Genomic DNA, 26,784 nt, shown 5'->3' on the forward strand with positions numbered 1-26,784 from the left:
TTCTACTTTGAACTTCTTTATTTTTATGCTGGTACTTTATATATTTTGTATTACTTCACGCCTCTATTTTAAATTATGAATTTCAACTTGTGCTTATATGTTTTAACTCTGTGATTTAACAGATTTTATTAATGCTGAAATTAAACTACTAGTGTACTAGCAAAGATTTTATGTTTTAAAATTTGATGATTTGAAGCTCTTTAGCTTTTAGGAAGTTAGGGTGGGGGAGTGGTCAAACACTCCTCACTATCACTATCTAATAATCTCATGCGATGTCAAGTCCTCACTTCATTCCTCATTTTACACTCAATCACTGCCAATGGTCAAACACATGGAGAGTGGTAAAAAATTAAAATAAAATTGTGATTGGTTGAAAAATGATAGGGCTCCCATTAACCCTCTCTCTCCTCCCTCAATTCTCTTCCCCGCAACGGTGTATACTCACCGCCCTTACCCCTCCCCGATCACCGACCGGCATCCCCATCACCGCTCGGCAACCCCCCTACCCGATCAAGTCCCCGCATGCATACCTTCCCCCTTATTATGAGATATGGTTGATGCATTTGGTGATCATTGGTTTAGAGAAAACGTCTGACAAGATGCTAAGGATGTTTGGATGTGTATTATAAAACTGATTATTGTGACTTAATTTAAAAAAAAAAAACAAGAGTTGGATAAATAGCTGCAACAAAGTAATCCAAGTTATAAGGGATAGCTACTTATTGTTACATTTACCTTCCTGAATCAATATATATATATACTAGGTTAGTTCCCCGTATATTACACGGATTGAATAATTTAAACTATATAATAAATCCTTTGTATTCTAATACATGAACTAAATATACGTAAAATTACTTTTATAATTTATAACCCGATTAGATGGTTATAAATTAATATTGATCATAATTTTATCACAATTAAATATAGTCATATATTTTTTAATGTTTTTCAGTGATGGATTATCGTATAGCACAAATATTTATTATGATTATCACAATTAACCAAGATTATTTATAATTATCGTACTAAATAAATCCTAAATCTTTTACAGTTGATTAATACCATGGATATTGATCATGACCAATATTGTTGGTTAGATGTGATATTGATTAACATTATGTGTTTGGTGTTATTTAATTTGAAAACTTAGATAACAATGTATTTAAATAATTAAATAACTCATATCTTTACTATATAATAAAGTAAACTCTTAGAGGACATGTGTCGCATTTTTATGCATTATCAGAATCTTTTAAAACCATGCGTAATGGTTAATACCCCTTAAAGAGTATTTTTCACCACATCAACATTATAGTGGCTCTTCAAAAATTGTGTAACGGTTAATACCTATTTCATTCATTATTTTTCATTTTTTTCTTCTCTTTAGACAATGGCATTTTTAGAAAACCTTATAAATGCATTTCTTTAATTGAATAATGATAAGGGTTTAACCCCAAACGTGTTGAATAAATAAATTAGAGATAATGATAATAGAATATTTAAACGTAATTAATAAATGAAATAGGCAACAAAAGAAATATACGGCAACCAATCAATACGGGCTTTTAGATAATGATAATAGAATATTTAATTATTTATTTAGGAAATATCAAATAGTATATTTTATAGGTTATATCATATATTGATGGGATTTTAATTTTTATAAATTATGAAAATTAGAGATAACTAATATTAATTATCAGTAATATCGAATAGTTAAAGAATATTGATATGGTTGAAGAGATTAAACTAAATAATATTTTATAGGAGATTATCTATAATTAATCAGAAGATATTAAACTAAATGATAATTATCTATAGAGTCATGGCCTAATATTGTGACAAGTGTCCCAAACATGGTTTCTTTTATTATATAGTATAGATATAGATATCTTGGTCTGAAAAGACATGGATTTTGAGTAATCAACATTTACTAACACTTACCCCTTTTTAGTTAGATTATTATCGGATCCTAGGCAGGAGAAAGACTCTGTCCAGTTTCTCTTCTTTTTTTTTTCAAACGTGGATAGAGGTGGATGATTTATAATAATGAAATTATGAAAAAAAACAATGATTTTTGTTTCGTTTTAGGCCTGGTAAAGACGTGAATATTTGTTAATTCAGATTTTAATAGTTCTTATTAATATAATTGATGATGAACTTAAATCTAATGTTTTGGATTGTGTTAATTCTTTCTTCTAACGGAAACTAATGTACTTCTAATCTACTTCTATTAACCACCATTCACCAATACATGCACCTTACATATTGTTAACTATTTTCTTTAATTGAAAATATAATTTACTAATCGGTCATTAGTTAAGGTCTTCTAGTTACATTGTTGTATCATTTTCCCACTCACCTCTCCTTTTCACAAACTTGAATCATAAATGCAAAAATTACAACACTGGAACAAAAATTAAAAATTAATATATACTATGTAGTTATTGTGATTGTGTCCCGGTTTGTGACCGGTATGTTCACCAGATTAGGGGTGTTCAAAAAAATCTGAATCCGAAACCGAATTCGAAATATCCGAAAACCCGTATCCGAAATATCCGAATTTTCGGATATCCGAAATCGGATAATCCGAAAATTTGGATTCGGATAGTGATTTTGAGAATTTTCGGATAATCGGATTATCCGAAAATATCCGAAAATTTAATTTTTATTTTTTTCAGATATCCGAATATCCGAAGTATCCGAAAAATATCCGAAGTATCCGAAAAATATCCGAAAAAATATCCGAAATATCCGAAAAATATCCGAAATTTATATTGAGATATCCGAAACTATCCGAAAAATCTGGTTCCAAATATTAAAAAATAATAAAAAATAAAAAATAAATAAAAAATTGGATATTCGGATATCCGAAATTTCGGATTCGGGTTCGGATGTCAATATTTCTCTATCCGAAATTTCGGATATCCGAAAACCGAATTATCCGATCTTGAACACCCCTACACCAGATCACAACAATTGAACCATCATACTTGTAGGTAGGGTCCATGCCTAGTTTAGTATTCAAAACCAAAAATCCCTTTCCACTCTTCAGTAAAAGCTTTACTTACATAGTTATAGAGGTGCCAAACAAACCGGTTTCAAAATTATAAGGGTCTGTTTGGTATGTGGTAATGAAATGAATGAGGGAATGGAATGGACGAGGTAATGGAATGGACAATGGAATGAAATGGATCATTCCATTCCATTGTGATGTTTGGTTACTTATATGTGAATAGAATGATGTTTGGTTACGTATAATAAAATGAATAATTACTTTGTACAATTTGATAGACAAAAAAAGACAAATTAACGGAATACAATTGTATTAAAAGGAAAAAAATTTAATTGCCTCAATAATAATTATACAAATAATAATAATAATAATAATAATAAAATATTCATGGTAAAAACTTAATAATAAAAAATTGATATATATTAATATTAGTATTAATATAAATATAATAATAATAATAATAAATATATATATATATATATTTCTTTCCATTCCTTGAAGGAATGGGAAAAAAAACACCTCTTTACCAAGGAATAGAAATTGTTATATATGGAAAGAGTTACATTCCTTTGGAATGCTCTATTCCATTACCACATGATAACCAAACATGTTTCTTTTTATTCCATCAGAATGATCCATTCCATTCCACCATCTATTCCTTCATACCAAACGCTACCTAAGTCTGTAACTGTTAAAAAAAAACCTTGAACAAGGTATTGTTAGGAACCGGGTATGTAACCGACCCCTACGTGTTGAGTATACGCCGAGATGTAATCTTATGCTTTGAAACCGGTTTCGACCTGGTAATACCCAACTCAAACCAGTCAAAACCCACACAAACTTGGATTCAGAACCGAACCGAACCGGCACAATCACTTCCCTCTTCATAAATTACGAATTTCAACTTATGGTTATATGTTTTAACTCCATGATTTAAGAGGTTTATTAATGCTGAAATTAAACTACTAGTGTACTAGCAAAGATTTTATGTTTTAAAATTTGATGATTTGAAGCTCTTTAGCTTTTAAGAAGTTATTATAATATTATGAGATATGGTTGATGCATTTGGTGATCATTGGGTTAGAGAAGACGTCTGACAAGATGCTAAGGATGTTTGGATGTGTATTATAAAACTGATTATTGTGACTTAATTTAAAAAAAAAGAGTTGGAATATAAATAGCTGCAACAAAGTAATCCAAGTTATTAGGGATAGCTACTTATTGTTACATTCACCTTCCTGAATCAATATATGTATATATATATATAGAGAGAAAGTATAATGTACAAAATGACTTAACCTACATTAACATACGCGACAGAATTTATAATGTGTGTAATTATTTTTTTCACCATTATAACGTGCGTGATTATCACCTCCATGCGTGATTATCACTTCCCATGCGTGATTATCACCCAAAAACTGCTCCCATGCGTTATTAGGGCTCCCATGCGTGATTATTGCCCAAATCTGATGGTTGAGCGCGTCGCGTACGTGAAGTAGGATAAGGACTTTTGTATCTTAACATTTCCCTATATATATATATATATATATAGGGTTAGGTTAACGTACAAATGCCCTTATCGTACATTATGTACGCTACAATCTCAGCCGTCAGATCATCTTCCGGCATTGAAATCGCATGTTGTTTTTTTTGTAACAGTTTCGCATGTTAGTTTTTTAACATGCGATTTCATCAAAAATATCACATGCGAAATTGTTACAAAAAAACCAACATGCGATTTCATCAAAATTATCACATGCGATTTCATCATGCTATTTTAACACATGCAAATTCACTATATCGTACGTAATGTACGATAAGAAGATTTGTACCATACCTTTTACCTATATATATATATATATATATATATATATATATATATATATATATATATATATATATATACACTTCACGCCCTAACGTACATTAACGTACTTCACGAAATATATAACATGCGTAATTATTTTTTGACCAAAATAACGTGCGTGATTATGTGGTCCCATGCATGATTATGTGGTCCCATGCGTGATTATATATTCCATGTGTGATTATACCCCTGATCCAACAGTTACCATTTTCTCCTACATGAAGTATGATAAGCCTATGTTAACCTTTCTCTATATATATATATGGATTTTGAGTAATCAACTTTTACTAACACTTACCCCTTTTTAGTTAGATTATTACCGGATCCTAGACATGAGAAAGACTCTGTCTAGTTTCTCTTCTTTTTTTTTTTCAAACGTGGATAGAGGTGGATGATTTATAATAATGAAATTATGAAAAAAAACAATGATTTTTGTTTCGTTTTAGGCCTGGTAAAGACGTGAATATTTGTTAATTCAGATTTTAATAGTTCTTATTAATATAATTGATGATGAACTTAAATCTAATGTTTTGGATTGTGTTAATTCTTTCTTCTAACGGAAACTAATGTACTTCTAATCTACTTCTATTAACCACCATTCACCAATACATGCACCTTACATATTGTTAACTATTTTCTTTAATTGAAAATATAATTTACTAATCGGTAATTAGTTAAGGTCTTCTAGTTACATTGTTGTATCACTTTCCCACTCACCTCTCCTTTTCACAAACTTGAATCTAATGTTTATGTCATGTTTTTTTTTTTTTTTTTTAAATCCAGGTGTTTCTTTCACTTCTTTTAATAAAGTTTGCCCTTACAATGATATTTTAACCTTTTGTAATTTGTATTTTATTTAAACTTGTATTATGGACTCGTGTTGTGGCGGGGGCCTAAAAACTGTGCCAAGTAACAACAATGGCACACCAGGCTAACGACCACCAACATTCGAAAAACTTGTATAAAAAGAAATAAATAACAAATAAATAAAGCCGAACAAAAAGAAAACGTTGAGCCGCACACGTGAAATGTAAAACATAAAAAACAATAACTAAATTGATGTATGACTCGCACGTTGCGGCGGAGCCGTTAAACGGAAAAAATTAGGTGTAAAAACATTGAACTATACATACACGTTGCGACGTATTAAATCACACAACCTAGACTAAATGTAAAATGAAAAAAGATGTAAAAGGTGAAAAGTATAGAGCCCAAGGCTAAATGTAAAAAAGTTTTATGGTTAAATTATAAATGTTGTAAAAGTATTAGAGTTAAGAGAAAAATAAAATTAAATACAAAAAATACTAAAAAAGAAAATCAAGTGGGTACAATTAGGAATGAGCACGGTACTCGTTCGGTACCGAATATACCGGTTCGGTATTAGTATTTACCGGTGTTTTACCCGTAAATACCGGTACCGGTACCGAAAAACGGGGAAAGTGGGTACCGGTACCGAATATACCCAGTATAGTTCGGTACCGGTACCCGATACCAAATGCTTATCGCTAGATACAATCATAAATGCCAAAATTACAATACTGGCACAAAAAATAAAAAATTAATATATACAATGTAGTTATTGTGATTGTGTCCCTATTTGTGACCGGTATGTTCACCAGATCACAACAATTGAACCGTCATACTTGTAGGTCGGGTAGTTCCATGCCTAGTTTAGTATTCAAAACCAAAAATCCCTTTCCACTCTTCAATAAAAGCTTTACTTACATAGTTATAGAGGTGCCAAACAAACCGGTTTCAAAATTATAAATCTGTAACTGATAAAAAAAAACCTTAAACAAGGTATTGTTAGGAACCGGGTATGGAACCGACCCCTACGTGCTGAGTATACGTCGAGATGTAATCTTATGCTTTGAAACCGGTTCCGACCTGGTAATACCCAACTCAAACCAGTCAAAACCCACAAAAAACTTGGATTCAGAACCGAACCGAATCGGAACAACCACTTCCCTCTTCATAAACCGGTTCCACTAAGAACTTGTTGTGACTTTCGTTAACCCAATCTAGTTAATTATTCGGTTTTGGAAAAAAAAAAAACCCGAAATGTGCACCTTTTAACTATACTTGGCAAAACAAAACCAAGTAGCAAGTTTTGAGTCATAATGGGTCTATATCGTGACATGTTGGTTTATCTTGGTCCGTAATTAAAATTTCATTTGGGGTACTCCGTATTCTGTTTAAAGCCGAATCAAACCATAATCGAAAAAACCGAAACGAGTAATCCATTTTGGTTTTTGGTTTGGTTATCGATTTTACAAAAATGTTGAATTCGGGCCAACCAAATAACCGATTTAAACCATTTACCCAAATAGGTCCAAATCCATTTTCATATATTTATATTATCCCTAAGCCCAGCCCAGCCCAGCCCAGACCCAATCCAATACAGCAGAAATTAGCCGAGTCCCAATTCAATTCAAATCTCACTTTCATCGTCGAGTTCAACGACCCAAAGTAGTACGAAACCCTCGAGTGTTAACAGCAGAAAGTATCAAAGCTTCAGAGTGTTCAAATCGATCGGCCATTTTCTATTTCGACTCAAACTCTCCGGAGGTTAGTCACTTAATTATTGTAATTACATTTATATCATTATATGTAGTGTGTTGTTGTTTTATAGCAAAAGGAGAAAAACACATAATAAGCTAATTAAATTTACCTAACCTCATTTGGTAAGTAGATGCTGCAGTTATAGTCTACTCTTCTGATTTCGTTGTTATGTTTTTTTTTTTTTTTTTTTTTTTTAATAATTTTGCTTCTTAATTTTGTGTTTCTTTTAGTGTTAGGAACATAATATTTTAAGGTAAAAGATCAAATACAAATAAGGATAACGTACGAATTGAAGGAAAAGACAAAAAAACGCGGTGGCATTTTTTAATTGTCAGTAACTATCAAAATTACTCTACAAATGATCGTGTAGAGTAATTTTGTAAAATGTTCTTATAGAGTAATTTTGTTAGTATTTAGTTATTGGGTTTAGCTTTATGGTTTAGTTTTTAGCTTTTAGTTTTGGTGGGAAAGGGGAAGGGGGGGGGGGGTAAGTGTAATTTTGATAATTATCGTATAAGATCAAAATTACTCTATAAGAACATTTTATAAAATTACCCTACAAGATCAAAATTACTCTATAAGAACATTTTACAAAATTACTCTACAAAATCAAAATTACTCTACAAGATCAAAATTACTCTATAGTATCATTTGTAGAGTAATTTTGATAATTACCCTACAAGCAGATAATTACAAAAATACCACCGTGTGCTTTTTGCTTTTTCATGCTGTTCGTACGTTAAGTACGTTAACTTTATTTGTACACTAGCTTTCCTCAATATTTTAATATCTCATCTTCGAATGAAACTGCAGTGGTTCTGTTTTGGTTTGTTTTTAAAGTTATGTATTCTGAACTCTTAATTTGGATTATTTATGGGAGCAACTTTTGGGTGAGTCCAAATTTGTACTAATCTGTATATCTTTGTTGATGATTGTTAGGAGGAATGGAGGATATTGTATGATATATGGCACACAATGTCACATGTTTTTTTTTTTTTTTTTATATAAATTTATCCTTTTTTTAGAACAACCCATTTTGACTTGCACTCGTTTTTGTCAAAACCCATGAACCAAATTAACTAATTTTAAAATGATTTATTCTCCATAACATTAATTGTTTAGGTTTTAAATTGCAGGCCTAGATGATGTCGAATGATCTATGTGAAGAGCTGATTGTTGACATTTTTTCAAGATTGCCAACCAAATCCCTTCTCCGTTTCAGATCAGTTTCCAAATCATTATATGCTTGTATTGGCAGCCCTGAGTTCATCCGACTGCATGCTCTACGATCTCCCGAAAAAGTCATGCTTATTCATAGAATTCAACACGAAGCAGAAGAAAATCCGCATAACACCTATACATTACATTTGGAAGACCAGTTTCCATATAATATCAATAATGGCATTACAACACCAGTGGCGTATCATTTCGGACTTTTCAGCATCCCTGGATCTTGTAATGGAATTGTATGTCTTTATGAACGTGGGAAGAGTATTAATCTATGGAACCCTTCAATTAGACGCAAGGTAAATGTGCATTATCCTCGTTCTTGGGGTGATAACTGTGCTGTATTCGAGCTTGGTTTCGGCTTCGACCCAGTCATAGATGATTACAAGATTTTGCGGATAACCACACCAACTTCATTTATTTACACCCTGAAGACACACACTTGGCGTGAGATTGCTTCCCCTACTACTCCGTTTTCTCATGTGAATTCATACCAGTGTCTCTTTAGTGAATAATTACATTGCACTGTAAAAGGGAGTTTAACGTTTTCATGTGGTGTATGCGATTATTATTAGTATATCTTGAAATTCAATTTGAGCTCTGAAGTTTTTTCTACAATTGATTTGCCGGTACCAAGTTGGGAAGCTACTGTAGTCACAATCATCAAAGGTTCTCTAGCTGTGTTTTCTTCGGAACCAAACCATAAAAATAGTTGGATTTGGGTGATGAGAGACTACAGTAACCCTGCTTCGTGGTCCGTTGCATTCAAACTTGAATTGACTATGTCTCACTTCGAACACGCAGATAGAGTTTTTCAACTTACAGCCAATGATGACTTACTGTTATACCTCCTCTCTGATAGGATTTCCGTTGCATTCAGACTTGTGGACTTGGGTGATTCTTCTCAAATAGTCCATTTTATTAAGTGCACTGGAAGTAGACCTGGCAAACGGGTTGGGTCGGGTCGGGTCGGGTCATGGGTCAAAACGTGGTCGGGTCGAAACGGGTTCGGGTCAAAACGGGTCAATTAAAAAAAGGGTTGTTTTGGTTCGGGTTGAAACGGGTTCGGGTCAAAACGGGTTCGGGTCGGAATGGGTTCGGGTCAGAACGGGTTTCGGGTCAGGTCGGGTCGGGTTGGTTAAAAATTGTATTTTTTTTTTTTAAAAAAAAAGTGATTGTACACCAAGGACGTTAACGGCCTATACAGTGCCTTCACTAACTCGATTAACCCAACATGGAGAAGTTGATCATTTGTTGTCTGTGAGCATTTTACTCCATGAAGTCTTTTGAATAGCTGCATCTATAAAATCTTGTTGTCATCAAAACGACATTTTTACCCTTTGAATCAACACTGGTATATTATTATATTATCATTTCTAGACAATGGGTTTATCTTCTAATTATATTCAGGTTTAACAGCGTGTCGTGCACTAACATAACAGAAATGATAATATAACAATACAGTGCCTTCAGAAACTTTTTGGTTCCTTCTTCTCACCAGATGCCAAGTGAGCAACAACAAAGTAGAAGCTTCTTCCTTCGATCTCCATGCTAACTGATACCGACCGGGTTTCGGGTTGGGATCAGAATGGGTTTCGGGTCGGGTACGGGTCAAAACAGCTCGCGTCGAAACGGTACGCATCGAAACGGTTCGCGTCAAAACGGTTCGATTCGAAACGGTACGGGTTGAAACGGTTCGCGTATTCGAAACGGTACGCGTCGAAACGGTTTGCGTCGAAACGGTTCCATTTGAAACGGTTCGCGTCGAAACGATACTGGTCGAAACGGTACGAAACTCATCCCGACCCAAAACTCATCTCGTGCGGAAACTTGTGTCGGCCCAAAACCCGTTGCGATCTGAAACCCGTCCAGTGCAGAAACCCGTGTCGGCCTGAAACCCGACCCGAATCGACCCGTTCCAATCCAAAACCTGCGTCGTGCCGAAAGCCGTCTCGGCCCGAAACTCAATTTGAACTGAACCCGTTCCGATCCAAACCTGTCTCGTGCGGATACTTGTGCCGGCTCGAAACCCATTCCGATCCGAAACCTGACCCGTTTCTTTAAAACACTAACCCACATCGACCCATTTCTCTAATGTTGTCGACCCGTTTTGACCCGAAAATAACAAGATGAAATTTCAAGTGACCCATTGTGACCCATTTAATTAAAATATCTTACCCAAACCAACCCATATAATTTTAAAAACAACCCAAACCAACCCATTTGGAAGGCTTTGGGTCAAGATTGCCCCCTCTAACTGAAAGTCTTGGATTGTTAGGCATGGGGACTTCATGCTAGATATTAAAGAAATGAGTTTTAAGTTGACCAATGAAACTAAAATAGTTTGACTTTTGAGTCAAAGGAGTTTGACTTTTGCTAAAGTCAGATTTGAGTTTTAAGTTGACCAATGAAGTAAAGCTTATTTTGCCACTATGAGCATCTGCATATGCGGTAGTTGACCCATGATAAACTGTACATCTATATGGTCATCAATACTGATAACAAGTATGGGAGCAGAGCCGTCCTCGAAAACTCTTGAAAAAATTTAGGCCTCGGGCGACGAAAAGAATTGGGCCCAAAATAATGGTTAAGGGTAAATGAATACAAAAATAAAAACTTAGTGAAGTAGCAAAGACTTGAACTTGAAACCTTTACATTATTTGAGATGGTTTTTGCCACTACACCACCAATACTTTTTTGCATAACAAATGGATAAATATACTAAATATAATAAATATATACAGTCTTATAAAGACTTTTCGGGCCCTTTGAAATTTTGGGCCTCGGACGTCGGCACGGGTTTGCCGGGCCCAGAGCCGGCCCTGTATGGGAGCCACTAACCATTCTCCACGGGGGAATAAGCAAAATTCATGATAACCAATCTTCTGAATCACTATAACGATAAACATACCCAATATCATGATACATATAACAAGACTGTGGATACAAGCACAAAGATATAGGACCGTTGAAAATAACCGTAACTCGAATAAATCGCCTGATCAGGATCGCAATTGGGTAGTGAAGAGATTTGGTCCTGGACCCTCTGCGGGTCCAGGTAAAGCCCATACTCAATCCGTAACCCGTGGCCAAGACAAATCACCCATGGGGCACACGAGCCACGTTGGATATGCCAACATGATGGAGACAAAACACATCCAGAAAACGTGTGACCAATGACGCCCCACAAAACACTGAACCATAGATCTCCACTAGCGATTATCTCAATGTTTTATTTTATATTTTGTCATTCTCACCTGGTTAATTTATAGTAACGATGGTAGAGGTTTTTTTGCAAAGTTACATCTAAACGTGAGTTTGGAGTTGTAGTGAAGTAAAAAAAAATATGAGATGTTTAAAATATGATACCTTCTTACATCCGTTTGAAGTTTGACTCACTGTATATTGTGTTGGTACTCTACAAGGTTTCTCACACGGTCTTCTCAGCCTACAACCGTCTCCCTAAGAAAGGAAAACCCCAAGGCCGTGAAGTCACCGTTCTCGCCGCATTTCTCACTTCTTCCCCTTCTCAAGGTCATCCTCATTTATCCTATTTCATTTCCATTTTATTATCAATTACAACTTGAAGCTAAATTGGTGAATTTGCAGAATTGAAAGTGGTTACACTGGGGACAGGAACTAAGTGTATTGGGCGTTCACGATTAAGTGTTGGTGGTGATGTTTTGAATGTTTCTCATGATGCGATTGTAGCCAGAAGAGCTTTTTTTTAGACTCTGTTTTCTGAATTTATAGCATTTTTATTTGATATTAAGGTTAACATCGTGACCCATTATATTAGATGATATATGATGACAACATTGGTGATAACTGATTGCTTTTTATCAATAGACTGTCTCCGACCCTTGTTCTCATTTTTAGAATTCATCTTAATGGGCTGTAGGTGGGAGGTGAGGGGTGGTTGGTGGCTAATGGTGGTTGTTTTGTTTTGAGTAAATTGTCATTTTAGTCCCTGAGTTTTTGTCCAAATTGTCATTTTAGTCTAAATAGTTTTTTTTTCTCCTCTGGGTCCCTGACTTTTCCTTTTTCTTGCTATTTTGATCACATTGCCTAACTTAGTCTAAAAACCAGGTTATAATCAGGGGTATTTTTGGCATTAAACTATTATGAGGTTTATAAATTATGTTGTAAACTGCCTCTGGTTATCACTACACAACAGTTATGCCAAAAATACCCCTGGTTATAACTAGATTTTTAGACTGAGTTAGGCAATGTGATCAAAATGACAAGAAAATGAAAAAGTCAGGGACCCAGAGAAGAAAAAAAAACTATTTGGACTAAAATGGCAATTTGGATCAAACCTCAGGGACTAAAATGGCAATTTACTCTTTTGTTTTTACAGAGTGGAGAAGATGAAGGGTAATTTTGTCATTTCACATCCACTTAACGGAGAAAACTAACATACATCCACTCCAGAGACTCTCCAAGTAACAAACTGTCAAACCACAGGAAGCACCGGTGTAATTTCCAAAAATTGGGGACTATAGATGTTATGTTGCAAAACCACAGGGACTATCCGTGCATTTTACTCTTTTTCACCCTTACTCATGATTGAACATGAGAACTCTCCCTTAAAAGACCTATGTCTCTATCAAGTAAACTAGCCCCACATTGGCATTTCATCCCGCATCTAACTCATGCGTAGAAAACAATACCTTAAGTCTTAAATTAAGAATCTATTTATAGAATTTTATTAAAATTTATGTAAAATTCCATTCCCTTTTTACAAAAAAGATTATTCCCTGATATATACTAAACAAACGTAACAATCTTTAACTCTTGGTATTTATATTTCCATGTGGATTTTACCAAATCAAAATCATCAATCACAATCCCGCTCAAATAGGTAGTTTCTATATTTCCGTATTATTTTCAACTAAACCCTACAAATTAGGGTTCCCAAGCTAATTCCTTATCAATACTGAATAATTTATCCCGCTAACAATCCTAATTTGCTGTTGTGGAAGAATGAAGAGAACGGTAAATATTTGATATTCTTCATTCTTGATTTCTTGTAAACACTGATTTATCGTTACTGCTTATTAAACTGTTTGATTCTTGTAAATTGATGCTCAGTTTAACATTAACTCAAACATCGTTGATGTTCAGTCGTTTTATACGTTGATTAAGTTATATTTCTCCATGAATATGTGTATGCAAAATTATTAATGTTTTTATTTCAGTTCTCCAGATTTTGTCCTTACCTTGGTTATACTTGACTTAGACTAACTCCAATGCTCTGTACGCTCTAAGACGCCCTTAGCTGCCAACCCTAACCCTACAAACATCCTTAGACTGTCTCCAATGCAATGTAAAAAAATATGTCCGTGATGATGTGGCTTTTATCCATTAATTCAGATGCATTGGAGGTAAATATATAGAGAGATATCCAAAGCAAAAATCCATCTGCAAGGGCATGCAAAACTTTGTTTATTGTGCCCTTTCTTTTAGTTTTTGATTTTCTTTTCAACTTTATTTATTCAATGATGCAAAAATCCATCTGCATGGGTAAACTTAAATAAAAAATGGGTGATGATGTGGAAAATGTAAGGATATGTAAGGATGTTTGTATGGTTGGAGATGAAATTGGTGGTTTTTAAGGATTTGTAAGGATTTTTAAGGATATGATGTGGCAGCTGATTAGGCAGCTAAGGGCGCCGTTTGCATTGGAGATAGTCTTACCCTTCTTAATTTCCACATCATTACCTACCAGCTACCCATAATATTTAAATAAAACATTTTGTACTTCTACTTTGGGACCCACTCACTTACAAAAACCAACAAAAACAAAGCCCTTCTGGAAGGGCTTAGATGCTAAGGGCATTTAAGAATATAAGCTCACAACGCTAAGGGGTTGTAAGGGCCTTTAAGGACATCCCTTTAATGGATGCATTGGAGATAGTCTTAGTCATTGATACATTGAGTAGGGTGTAGTAAATCACCATATAGCCATGCATTCGGATAGTTTTTGTGTTTGTATTATTTATCGGAGAAACACGTTCCTTTTTTTATAATTAGATGAACAACCCATTTTGACTCGCACCCGTTTTTGTCAAAACCCGCAAACCACATTGACCGTTTTCATAACGACCTGTCCTGACCTGCTACCTTGCCGGCCCCGCCCATTTTGTCAGGCATTGGAAGAAAGAGTCTATATAGATAATAGGTATACCTAGAAAACCCTGTTCTTTGTCCTCCTGCCCAATGTTTTCTTCTCCATAATAGTAATTGTTTACGTTTTTAAATTGCAGGCTTACATGATGTCGAATGATCTATGTGAAGAACTGATTGATGACATCTTTTCAAGATTACCAACGAAATCCCTTCTCCGTTTCAGATCAGTTTCCAAATCATTATATGCTTGTATTGGCAGCCCCGAGTTCATTCGACTGCATATTCTCCGATCTCCCACCGAAAAAATCATGCTCATACATGACATCCGAGAAGGAGAAAAAGATTGGCGTAACACCTATACATTACATTTGGAAGATCAGTTTCCGTATAATATCAATATTGGCATAACAACACCAGTGGTGTATCATTTCGGACAATTCAAGATCCTTGGATCTTGTAATGGAATTGTATGTCTTTATGAATTTGGAAAGAGTATTAATCTATGGAACCCCTCAATTAGGCGCAAGGTAAATGTGCATTATCCTCCTTCTTGGGGTAATATGTGTTTTGTATTTGAGTTTGGTTTCGGCTTCGACCCAGTCATAGATGATTACAAGATTTTGAGGATAACCACACCAACTTCATTTATTTACACCGTGAAGACACACACTTGGCGTGAGATTGCTCCCCCTACTACTTCGGCTTTTCATACTGTTAATTCATTCCACTGTCTCTTCAATGGGGCATTGCATTGTACTGTAATAGGGAATGTATTGGATTATTATTATAATTATTATTTATTGAAATTCGATTTGAGCTCAGAGGTTTTTTCTAAGATTGAATTGCCAGAACCAAGTTGGGAAACAAGTGCAGTGACAGTTATTAAAGGTTCTCTAGCTGTGTTTTCTTCCGAACCAGATCAGGAAAATAGTTTGATTTGGGTGATGAGAGATTACAGTAACCCTGCTTCATGGTCTGTTGCTTTTAAGTTAAAAACACATCGATTAGATACTGCATGGAGAGTTTTTCCACTTACTGCTAGTGATGAGTTACTGTTGGACCTTTACTTGGACAAGATCCAAGTTTATAATCCCGAGTCACACGAAAGATCTAAATTTATGGGCTTGGGTGATTCTTCTCAAGTAGTCGGCTTTATTAAGTGCATTGAAAGTCTTGGGTTGTTAGACATTGGGATTTTATGTTAGATATTTATAATTTTGTTTGAATCCTAGAGGGTTGTTGAGTGACTCAAGTATTTGATATCTTTCTGTGGTGAGCGTTTCGGTTGGAGTTTAGACTCAAATATTCTACTAATCATAGATTGATTATTCAATTTCATATCATTTCTTCATAGTTTTCATTTTGTTTATCTGTAAGAATGATGTGCAAAATCTCTAATAGTTAGTTTTCCTGATAATTATCATAACAGTATAACTTACACAACTCTGCTTCCGGTAACTCTATCCCTTTGTTTTATCAACATGGTTCAGAACTACATTGCCAAACAGTAGCTCAATTAAGTTAAATGATACAGTAGAAGTACTTCAATACCTCTAAGGGGCTATTTTACAACTTCTGAATGATTAAGTGCTGCACCAATAAGAGGTCTGAACCATTAAGTGCTGAACCAGTAAGAGGTTTGAAACATTAAGAGCCAATATATTGCTTAAACGTTTAGAGACAAATGTCTGACCAACTCAAATTAGAGGTCTTAACCATTCAGACTCGGTACAATGCTTAACCATTCAGAAGCAAATGTCTGAATCATTTAGACATCTGCTCGCGAAACAAACAGTCTGAACCATTAAGTGTTGAACCAGTAAGAGGTCTGAACCATTAAGAGCCATATTAAGAACTAAACAAACATCCCCTAAATCTTTTAATTGTTAAACTTTTCTCAACCTTTTATTATATACTAGATTATTAGACCCGTGTATTACACGGCTTTAAGGATATAACTTTATAAATTATTTAAATTTATATTCTCTTCAAAAATTTACATAAGTGATTTTTTTACCATAGATGACGCAATAATTGGTCATGTGTAAAAACCGATTCTTTGACAAACACACCAACTTTACTTACAAATTGTTCTATACTTTTATTTATCGTCATGACAAAACATAAAGCGAGAGAAAACTTTCTTCTTTTCAATTTAAATGGAATCCTTCTATTTCGCGGTATTAAACGAAATCTAGGGATAAACGTTCAAGTGCAAGTATTAGTTCCGGATAATATGAGTGTCTCAATAACCTGGTCACCCAGTGATAGAACCTGTAGTCGAGTTCCATTACATAAACCATTCTTTCGATCAATATTTCTTGATAACGTCACTGGAACACTGAACTTTGGTAATTATCAATGGTTTGGCAAGCCTAAAAATAAAACTCCATTTAGGACATCCGGTGAGTATAGACTTGCTTCTTATTATGAAGATATTCTATCCTTAAACCCGTTTATTACACGAGTCTAATAACATTAAAAGTGTTTTCAAAGTACGGAAGTAAACCGGTTTTCAAATATCGGATTAACCCATTCTTTACCATTTTTATTGTTATAATATAAAATTATAATTTATTTAATAGATGTTATAAACATATAGTAAAAGAATCATTTTAAAGAATAAGAAAATATTATCACATTGACATTATTTGAAATTGTTTATTATAAGTAGAGTTACTAATAATTAACTATATATTTTAGATAAGTTAAAAGTAAATAACCATTATCTAAGTTTTTGTTAGTATTAAGTTGTTAAGGATTTTTTTTATTGTTTTGTATTAATTAATTAATTAATAATAATAGGAGTAGTAAATTGAATGAAAGAATGCCATGTGGCATTAAGTTGCTCTTGTTTTAGTATAAGAATGCCATGTGGCATTAATCATACTTTTTTATTAGTATTAGATTTAGTCAGTCTAGTGATTAGTGATTCTCACCTGGCTAATTTAGGTTACTAGGATCCCGACAAAGACTACAACCATCCTTATAGTAACGACAGCCTTTTTGCATATAGTGCAGGTTTTTTGGCCCCAGTGGCGGATCTAGAAAACTACTAAAGGGGCAACGTTTCAAAATTTTTTTTACCGTACTTCATACAATGTAAACGAAACAACAACGATAGTAGCACGGTAATAAATAAATTTAAACACATACCTGAATGATTTCTCTTTTTCAGTTTTTGAAAGCTTGAAACCGAGCCATGACATCCTCTTCTTTTACTTTACAAAAACTTCCTTTTTCGACCGCACAAATTAGAGCATTGTTTAAATACTCATCACCCATCCGATTGTGTAAATCCGTCTTAATAAGCTTCGTTTTAGAAAAACATCTTTCAACGGTTGCAGTTGCAACCAGTAAAACCAGTGCTAGCTAGCCCCCAAAGTTACATCTAAAGTAGAGTCTTTGTTACCACAACAAGGTTCCTGAAATTGTTTGTATTTGTATTTGAATCTGAATCTATTTGTTTGTTATAGGAGTTTGGAGTTGTAGCGAAATTAAAAAACAAATTGAGATGTTTGAAATGTGATACCTTTTTACATTCATTTTGAAGTTTGAACTTGTATTTGCTCATGATATATTGTGTTGATACTCTATAACTCCGCATAAGTTATTTGCTATGTTGATTAGTGAATGACTTCTCAAACATTTTTTAAGAACATATATTTTTCTATTTTATCCCCTTATATTTATTTGCACGTATAGTTTGACTTTTGAGTCAAATCAGTTTGACTTTTGCTAAAGTCAAATTTGAGCAACCCCTAAGAAATTTTCACTTAGTTCTGTTACTTTCATAATTTACTGTTCATACCATAACACCAAACCAATAAAAAATTTTCACTTAGTTCACGTTCCTTTTTTTTTTATCACATTTTCGTTTAGCGTCTGAACTTTTTAACTTCTTCGGAGACTTTGATTTGTCAACTTACGAATTCTTATATAATAATGGCACACGTCAGAGCTCAAATCGAATTTCAATATATAATAATGGCACACGTCGCGTGTTAAATACCTTTTTACAACCCAATGCAATACTCCATTGAAAAGACATTAGTTGTTGTTTTATTTATTATTTGAGAAAAATGCCCGGATAGTCCCTGTGGTTTCGCATTTTTTCACCTATAGTCCCCAACTTTCTAAAACTACCTGAATAGTCCCCAACTTTTCATTTTTTGTTCCCGGATAGTCCCTGGGTCTAACTTCAGTTTGTTTTCTCTGTTAAATGGGTGTGATATGACCAATTTACCCTTTCCTTTAAAAGGCCAAACCACAGGGACTATCCGGACATCTTCTACATTTTTAGAGAAAAATCTCACCACCACACTTCATCTTCAACCTCCAACCACCATCACCTTCCTCCACCCTCCACCATATAATGATTAAAAAAGTCTGATAATAATGCAAGGTGCAAGCAACAAAGCAACCTTTGAATAAAAATTTCATGTCATCATGATTTTTAATCGCCTCATAAATAAAACTGTTTCCAGAAGTGCAAAAGATCAAAGAACAAAACTTGAAGATTGATTAAAGCACCCAATTTCTCCATACCTAACATCGACAAAAAATTCAGAATCCATCAAGAAAACAGAAGCAAATGTGTTCACTCACTGTGCTGGTTGTGCTGCAGGAACAGCGGCTGCTGGAGCTGGAAACCGCACCGTCGTGAAAACCATAACAAAATCGAAATCAAAAATAAAAATCAATCACGTTGAAGATCGCACAACGAACCTGAGATTGACATATCGAACAACTGAGAAAGAAAACAAGATCCACGAGTCCGAACACAGGTCGTCGGAAATAATAATAATCATCATCATCATCTCCGAACGGTAAACGAGGCGTCGGAACGAGTTTGTGGGTGAGTGTCACCTGAACGGCAGACGGGTAACAACGCCGCCGCCGCTGCCTTATTTTTCACCGGAAGTAAGGGTTTAGGGGTTGAGTCGAGTGGGTGTGTGCGGCTCGTCGGAGACACCGCCGGCAGCCAGTTAGTGTGTATGCCAGAGAGGACTCGAGAGGGAGGAAGCAGGGGTGAGTGTTTGTCGAAGTTCACAACCGGCACCCCGACTCCGGTCACCGATCGAGCAGTCGAGAGGGTAAGAGAAGGCAGGCAATGATATTATGTTTTTCATTTGTCTGTATGGGTGAAGCCGGAGCCGACCCAGGAGCAAAATCAAGTTCTCGGAAGTCGGGTTTATTAGTGGTGTCGCCATTGCAGGTGAGTGAGTTCCGAAGACGATCGGAGAGTGTGGTAAACCCTAAAGGGTGGAGGAGGGTGATGGTGGGTGGAGGTTAAAGATGAAGTGTGGTGGTGGTGGGGTTTTTCTCTAAAAATGAAGAAGATGCCCGGATAGTCCCTGGGGTTTGCCCTTTTAAAGGAAAGGGTAAATTGGTCATTTCACACCCACTTAACAGAGAAAACAAACTGAAGTTAGACCCAGGGACTATCCGGGAATAAAAAATGAAAAGTTAGGGACTATTCAGGTAGTTTTAGAAAGTTGGGGACTATAGGTGAAAAAATGTGAAACCACAGGGACTATCCGGGCATTTTTCTCTTATTATTTTTGAGTCATACTTTAACAACTATTATTTTTGTGTTCTGTGCTTTCTGGGGTCCAAGTCTTGGCTGTTTCGGACCGTTGGAGAGGGAGTGCAGATCCGAATGGTATGTTTACCGTTAAATCTGTTAAAAGAATGTTAAAAGAGGAGACAGCGCAAGATAATTCTTTCGTTTTGGACTTGGACTGGTGTAAGTGGTTCCCCGCTAAAGTCAACATACACGCTTGGAGGATGGAGATGGATAAAGTTCCCACTGCCGAAGCCTTAAAGAAAAGAAACATTGGTATCCCTGACTCTTCATGCCACTTGTGTAACTCGGATGAAGAAACGGTCGATCATGTTTTTAACGGTTGCATTATTGCCGCGAATGTCTGGAACGGAGTTAGTTCATGGTGTAAGATTCCCAATATTTTCGCTTTTTCTCGCAAGGACCTTCTTTCTTTTACAAAGACCTTGATGTGTCGGAGAAGAAAAAGGACGCGGTTCAAGGAATTATTTTGATTGGTTGTTGGAGCTTGTGGCGTGCGAGGAATAATGCTTTGTTTGCTAATTCCCCTATTAGAATAGATAATATTCTTAGTGAGATTAAAGCTTTAGGTTTTTTGTGGTTTTCTTATAGATTGAAACATAAAAGTTTAGAGTGGAGGGATTGGGCTTCTTTTGTAGATATGTAATCGGAGTTTTGTTGTAGCTTGCCGGCCAGGCTTGGGTCGGTTTTGTGTTAATGACAATTACCTTTAAAAAAAGAACAACTATATATTCACTCTTTCTAAAAAAATATTTATATGTCAAAAGTGGGATGAAGTTGGGACCGATTAAGACATTGTTCAACAGGCATGATAGGTTATTACATATACAAGCTTTAACAAGTAGAGTTAAGTTCACATACAAAGTGTTTTATCGTACAAGATCAAAATTACTCTATAAGAACATTTTACAAAATTACTATACAAGATCAAAATTACCATACAAGATCATTTGTACGGTAATTTTGATAATTACTCTACGAGTAAATAATTATGAAAATGCCACCGTATTTTTTTCAGCAAAACTTTCAGTTCGTACGTTTTGTACGTTAAAGTTATTTGTATTTGATCTTTTGTCTTAACAAGTAAGTTCCGTTCCTTTTTGAAGTGCTCGATCTCCTCTCTTTTTGCGCGTTTTTGGGTACCTTATTTGAAGGTATACACACCATTCCAACGAGAGAGATATGTGATGTCTGCCAATGGTGTTACAACATATAGTTATTTGTGGTGTTAGTCAATTGTGGACTAGAGTCAGGGGCGAAGCTAGCATATGATTACGGATAGGCCTGGTTTCCTCTCAACTTTATTCGATGAAGTGCAAAATTAGTGTAAAAACTTTATTTTCTTCTCATATTTATGTATTGTATATCCCTTAACAAATATTAGGATATACCCTTAAACAAAAAAAATTAAGATACCCCTAAATTTTTCTTTTGAATACCCACTTAGTAGAGTAATAAGAAATGGAAAAAAAACATGTCACATATTTATTAAATTTTTAAACCACATAGACGAAACTGGAACACTTAAATTAACAATATGTTTATTGAATTTTTAATATTCATGATTCCATTCCCTTTTAAATATTGTTCAACAAGATCAAAATTACCATACAAGATCATTTGTACGGTAATTTTGATAATTACTCTACGAGTAAATAATTATGAAAATGCCACCGTATTTTTTTCAGCAAAACCTTCAGTTCGTACGTTTTGTACGTTAAAGTTATTTGTATTTGATCTTTTGTCTTAACAAGTAAGTTCCGTTCCTTTTTGAAGTGCTCGATCTCCTCTCTTTTTGCGCGTTTTTGGGTACCTTATTTGAAGGTATACACACCATTCCAACGAGAGAGATATGTGATGTCTGCCAATGGTGTTACAACATATAGTTATTTGTGGCGTTAGTCAATTGTGGACTAGAGTCAGGGGCGATGCCTGGTTTCCTCTCAACTTTATTCGATGAAGTGCAAAATTAGTGTAAAAACTTTATTTTCTTCTCATATTTATGTATTGTATATCCCTTAACAAATATTAGGATATACCCTTAAACAAAAAAAATTAAGATACCCCTAAATTTTTCTTCTCAATACCCACTTAGTAGAGTAATAAGAAATGGAAACAACGTGTCACATATTTATTAAATTTTTAAACCACATAGACGAAAACTGGACTTAACACTTAAATTAACAATATGTTTATTGAATTTTTAATATTCATGATTCCGTTCCCTTTTAAATATTGTTCCCTAATATATTCTAACAACTAAACAAACGTAACAATCTTCGACTCTTGGAACGCCCATAAAAGTCAAACTCTAAAGCCATCGTGAGTTCGGTTAAGACAACATAATCTGACAGGTGTGATGTAAAATGAGGCTCTCCGATTTGGAGGTTATGGTAACCTAATACATGACGTTTATAAAAAAAATTCTTTGACTCTTGGAATATTTCAATGTGGATATTCGCAAATCAGAAAACATTAATCACAATCCCGATCATTTAGGTAGTTTCTATGTTTCCTTATCCTTCTCAACTAAACCCCACAAATTAGGGTTCCCTAATTTTATCATCATCATCATCCTGCTCACAATCCTTTGCTGTTGAAGAATAAAGTCTACGGTAATCATTCTTCATATATTCTTGATTTCTTATGAACACTGATTCATCGTTACGTACTATTTATTAAACTTTTGAAGACATTGATTGATTCTTGTAAACTGTTGATGCTCAGTTTAACATTAACACAAACATCGTTGATCTTCTGTCGTTTTATACGTTGATTCAGTTGAATTTCTGCATGAATATGTGTTTGTAAAAATTCAGTGTTTTTATTTCAGTTCTCTAGGTTTTTTCCTTACCTTGGTTATATACATGACTTCATAAATGATAGTATGATAAATTGATAATTGAGTAGGATGCAGTTATGTTTGTATATTACCATGGCCATGCAATATGGTTTTAATTTTTAAATACAAATTTCTAAGTGTCATGTAATAATCCATAAATATCCATTAACCAATTAACCGAAAGTGACTAGCTCACGGTTAACCGACCCGCTATAACACTTAAAACCGATTAACAAAAAACCGACTTAACCCACAGGATATGGTTATGAATATTAGTTAACCGACATCTTGTTATGGTTACTGTTTTAGGCGCACCCACCCATGCACATGCATTGTTTTCTTCTTCAGCTTTCACCCCTGGTGACTTGTTTTTATAAATAGTTTGTTTTTTTTTTCTTGTCATGACATTCAGATAGGGTTGTGAATTTCTGACACGACACAACACGAACCTACCACGAAATTTGCGGGATAAGGTTTAGTCTAAATGAGTTTGGGTCAGTTTCAGGTTGAACCTGCGAACCCGTTTAGGTTAACGGGTCAGGTTCGGGTCAACCAGGTCGGGTTAACGGGTTGACCCGTTTAACACATATATATTATATTATATTATATTTTATATATATATTTTATGTCGTAAATTAAGTAAATTAAATGGGGTATGTATTTTATGCGATAATTATAACTTAAAAAGAGAAACTAACATAAGATTTTATAATTTAAATATAACTTTGTTATGCATTTGTGTTTTTTAAGTAAATTTTAATTTTAATATTTTAATTTCAGAAAAAAAAAATTTGGGTTGAATGGGTCGTGCTCGGGTCAACCCACGAAACTTCGGGTCGTGTTCGGGTTGATATGTATGATACGGTTTTCGGTTCGGGTCGGGTTCGTGTAAAATTTTCGGGTTCGGGTCAGGTTAAACCCGCCAACCTGCGAACACGACACATTTAGCACTCCTACATTCAGACATTGTCCGCCATATGATTTGCTAATAGTTTTATTCATACCAATTTGGCAATTTCATCCATTTGCATACTCTTTGACCGCCGTGGAAAATCAAGATCGGTTGTAAATCGGATATTGAAACTATAATGAAGGAACCTATATTCTAACTATGATTAACTAATTTTAGGTTTACTAAATATTAAATTTCCTGCAGGATTACATAATGCCCGCTGATCTATGTGAACAACTGATTCTTGAAATCTTCTCAAGACTACCATCTAAATCCCTACTTCGATTTAGATCAGTTTCCAAATCATTATGTGCTTGTATTGGCAGCTCCAGTTTCATCCAACTGCATAGCCTTCAATCTCCGAATAAAGTTATGATCATACACCAAGCTCAATACAAAGGAGGAGAAGAATGCTCTAAATATATGTATACATTACATTCGGAAGGCCAACTGTCTTATATCGGCATACCACCAGTCGAGTATCCTTTCAGAAGTTCCAGCATTATTGTTGGTTCATGTAATGGAATTCTGTGTGTGTATAAATTTAGAAATGGCGGTATTCATCTATGGAACCCTTTATTAAAGCGCATAGTAACCGTACATGACCATCCTTTTCAGAGACAATGTTGGGTAGACGGGTTTGGTTTTGACACAATCACAGGGCCGGTTTTGGGCCTGTGCGGGAGGTGCCACCGCACAAGGCCCAAAATATCTAGGGGCCCAAAATTGTTTAAAAAATATATAGTTCATATTTATAATTATTAGGTTAGAAAAGTATTCACAAATTCATCCTTTGGTTCCATGGATGCGGCACTCCCTGAAGAACTAGCCATCCCAGGTTCGAACCCTGCATTGATCTTTTTCTTTCCTTATTTTCTTTATATAGTGTTTTGTTTGTCTCTGGGCTTTCAAAGAGCTGATTATAAAAAGGCCCATATAGTCACACAACATTGCTTGTTTTTTAGTTTTAATTTTAATTTTCACATTTTAATTTGAACCTCAATAAATTTGTAAGTTGTTTCTTTTTTTTTTCTTCTCATTTAACCATTTATATAATAAATTTTATAAATTTTATATGTTTTTTTTATATGTTTTTTTTGTTTAAATTTGAAAAAGGCTTTCTATTTCTCATTTAACAATCTACAATACAATATAAACTTAGAAGAACTCAATATTAAACTTTGAAGAACTCAATATCTAGTTCGGTTTATTTTATTTGTATGAAAAGGTTCATTTTGCCAAATTAGTTTGGATATGTTTAAACATATTATAGTTCTTCTCCCCAAAGGATTCAAGTGTTAGTTATTTTTGCTTGTCCAGAGGGTGTTGAAACTAATGTTAGGTGTATTAATTTATTTGTAATACAAAACTAGGATTTATTGTTTTAATCGATGCTAGCATTCACTCTATGAACGTGGATAATTATGATACATTGAAATATAGAAAAGAATCCGCATGGTTTATAAATACTTGATCGGGAACTTTACATTCAAAAATGCTAAAAAGCATCACGATTCGCTTAAGTAATTTTTCAACGTAAGTTTGTTCATTTTGCTACACTACTTTTGTTTTGTTTATTTTTACAACAATTGTCGCTGTATTGTGATTTATTATATATGATTGATGAGTTTATATTATAGGAAGGGGCCCAATTTTTTTACCTCGCACGAGGCCCAAATTTTTTTTACCATTTTCTGAGACGGCCCTGCACAATCATAGAGGACTATAAGATTTTGAGGATAGGCCGGCAAAGCTCATCTGTTTACACCGTCAAGACACACACTTGGCATGAGATTGCTTCCCCTACTACTCCGTTTCCTTGTTGGAAGTCATGTCAATGTCTTTTCAACGGAGCATTGCATTGGGTTGTCGTACACACTGCTTCGCCTGTTTGGCGTTATTATTTTTTGGCGTTTGATCTGAGCTCCGAGGTTTTTTCTACAATTGAGTTGCCGGAACCAAGTTGGGAAACTACCGTAGTCACAATCATCAAAGGTTGTCTAGCTGTGATTTCATCAAAAGATGATAATAGCAGAATCTGGGTGATGAGAGACTATAATAACATTGCTTCTTGGTATATTGCTTATGATTTGAATTCAAATCCGTTTAAAGGAGTAAACAAAGTTGTACAAATGACTCCCAGTGATGAATTATTATGTATCTTTTACGATAAGGAGATCGTAGTTTATAATCCTGAGACACACGTACGATCCACACTCGTGGACTTCAATGATTCTTTTGGCATACTTGACTTGAATTTGTGTGTTGAAAGCCTTGGATTGTTAGACGTGGGACTTCATGTGATCAAGGAAGAAGATTACCAAGAAAACAAGAGAACAAGTGCTGTTATGCAGATTAAGTTAGGTATTTCGGGCAACCTTAACAAACCTGAAAACCGGACTGAAATTGCTGCAATTCGGGTGGACTCAGTCTCGGTCGGTTCCTAAGTCTTTACCCCCGGTAACCAACATTATAAAGCCATGGATTTTTGTTTCTGTAGTTGCTTACATTGGTTCGTTGCTAACAAGTATTTATTAAACTGCTACTGATGTTCATCGCATTTTTAGTGCGTTTTTTTGAATTAGCTCAGATA

General features: G+C 34.7%; 1 protein-coding gene across 1 annotated transcript; it reads left to right on the forward strand.

The window, feature by feature from the left end:
• The first annotated feature begins 14,834 nt into the window (after positions 1–14,834).
• LOC110914712 (F-box/kelch-repeat protein At3g06240-like) lies at positions 14,835–16,112 on the forward strand. Its single transcript, XM_022159475.1, has one exon. The coding sequence runs from the start codon at positions 14,954–14,956 to the stop codon at positions 16,013–16,015; it is 1,062 nt and encodes a 353-aa protein (XP_022015167.1). The 5' UTR covers positions 14,835–14,953; the 3' UTR covers positions 16,016–16,112.
• Positions 16,113–26,784: the final 10,672 nt, after the last annotated feature.

The sequence above is a fragment of the Helianthus annuus genome, chromosome 15, assembly GCF_002127325.2.
Source record: "Helianthus annuus cultivar XRQ/B chromosome 15, HanXRQr2.0-SUNRISE, whole genome shotgun sequence".
In the NCBI taxonomy this organism is placed as follows: Eukaryota; Viridiplantae; Streptophyta; class Magnoliopsida; order Asterales; family Asteraceae; genus Helianthus; species Helianthus annuus.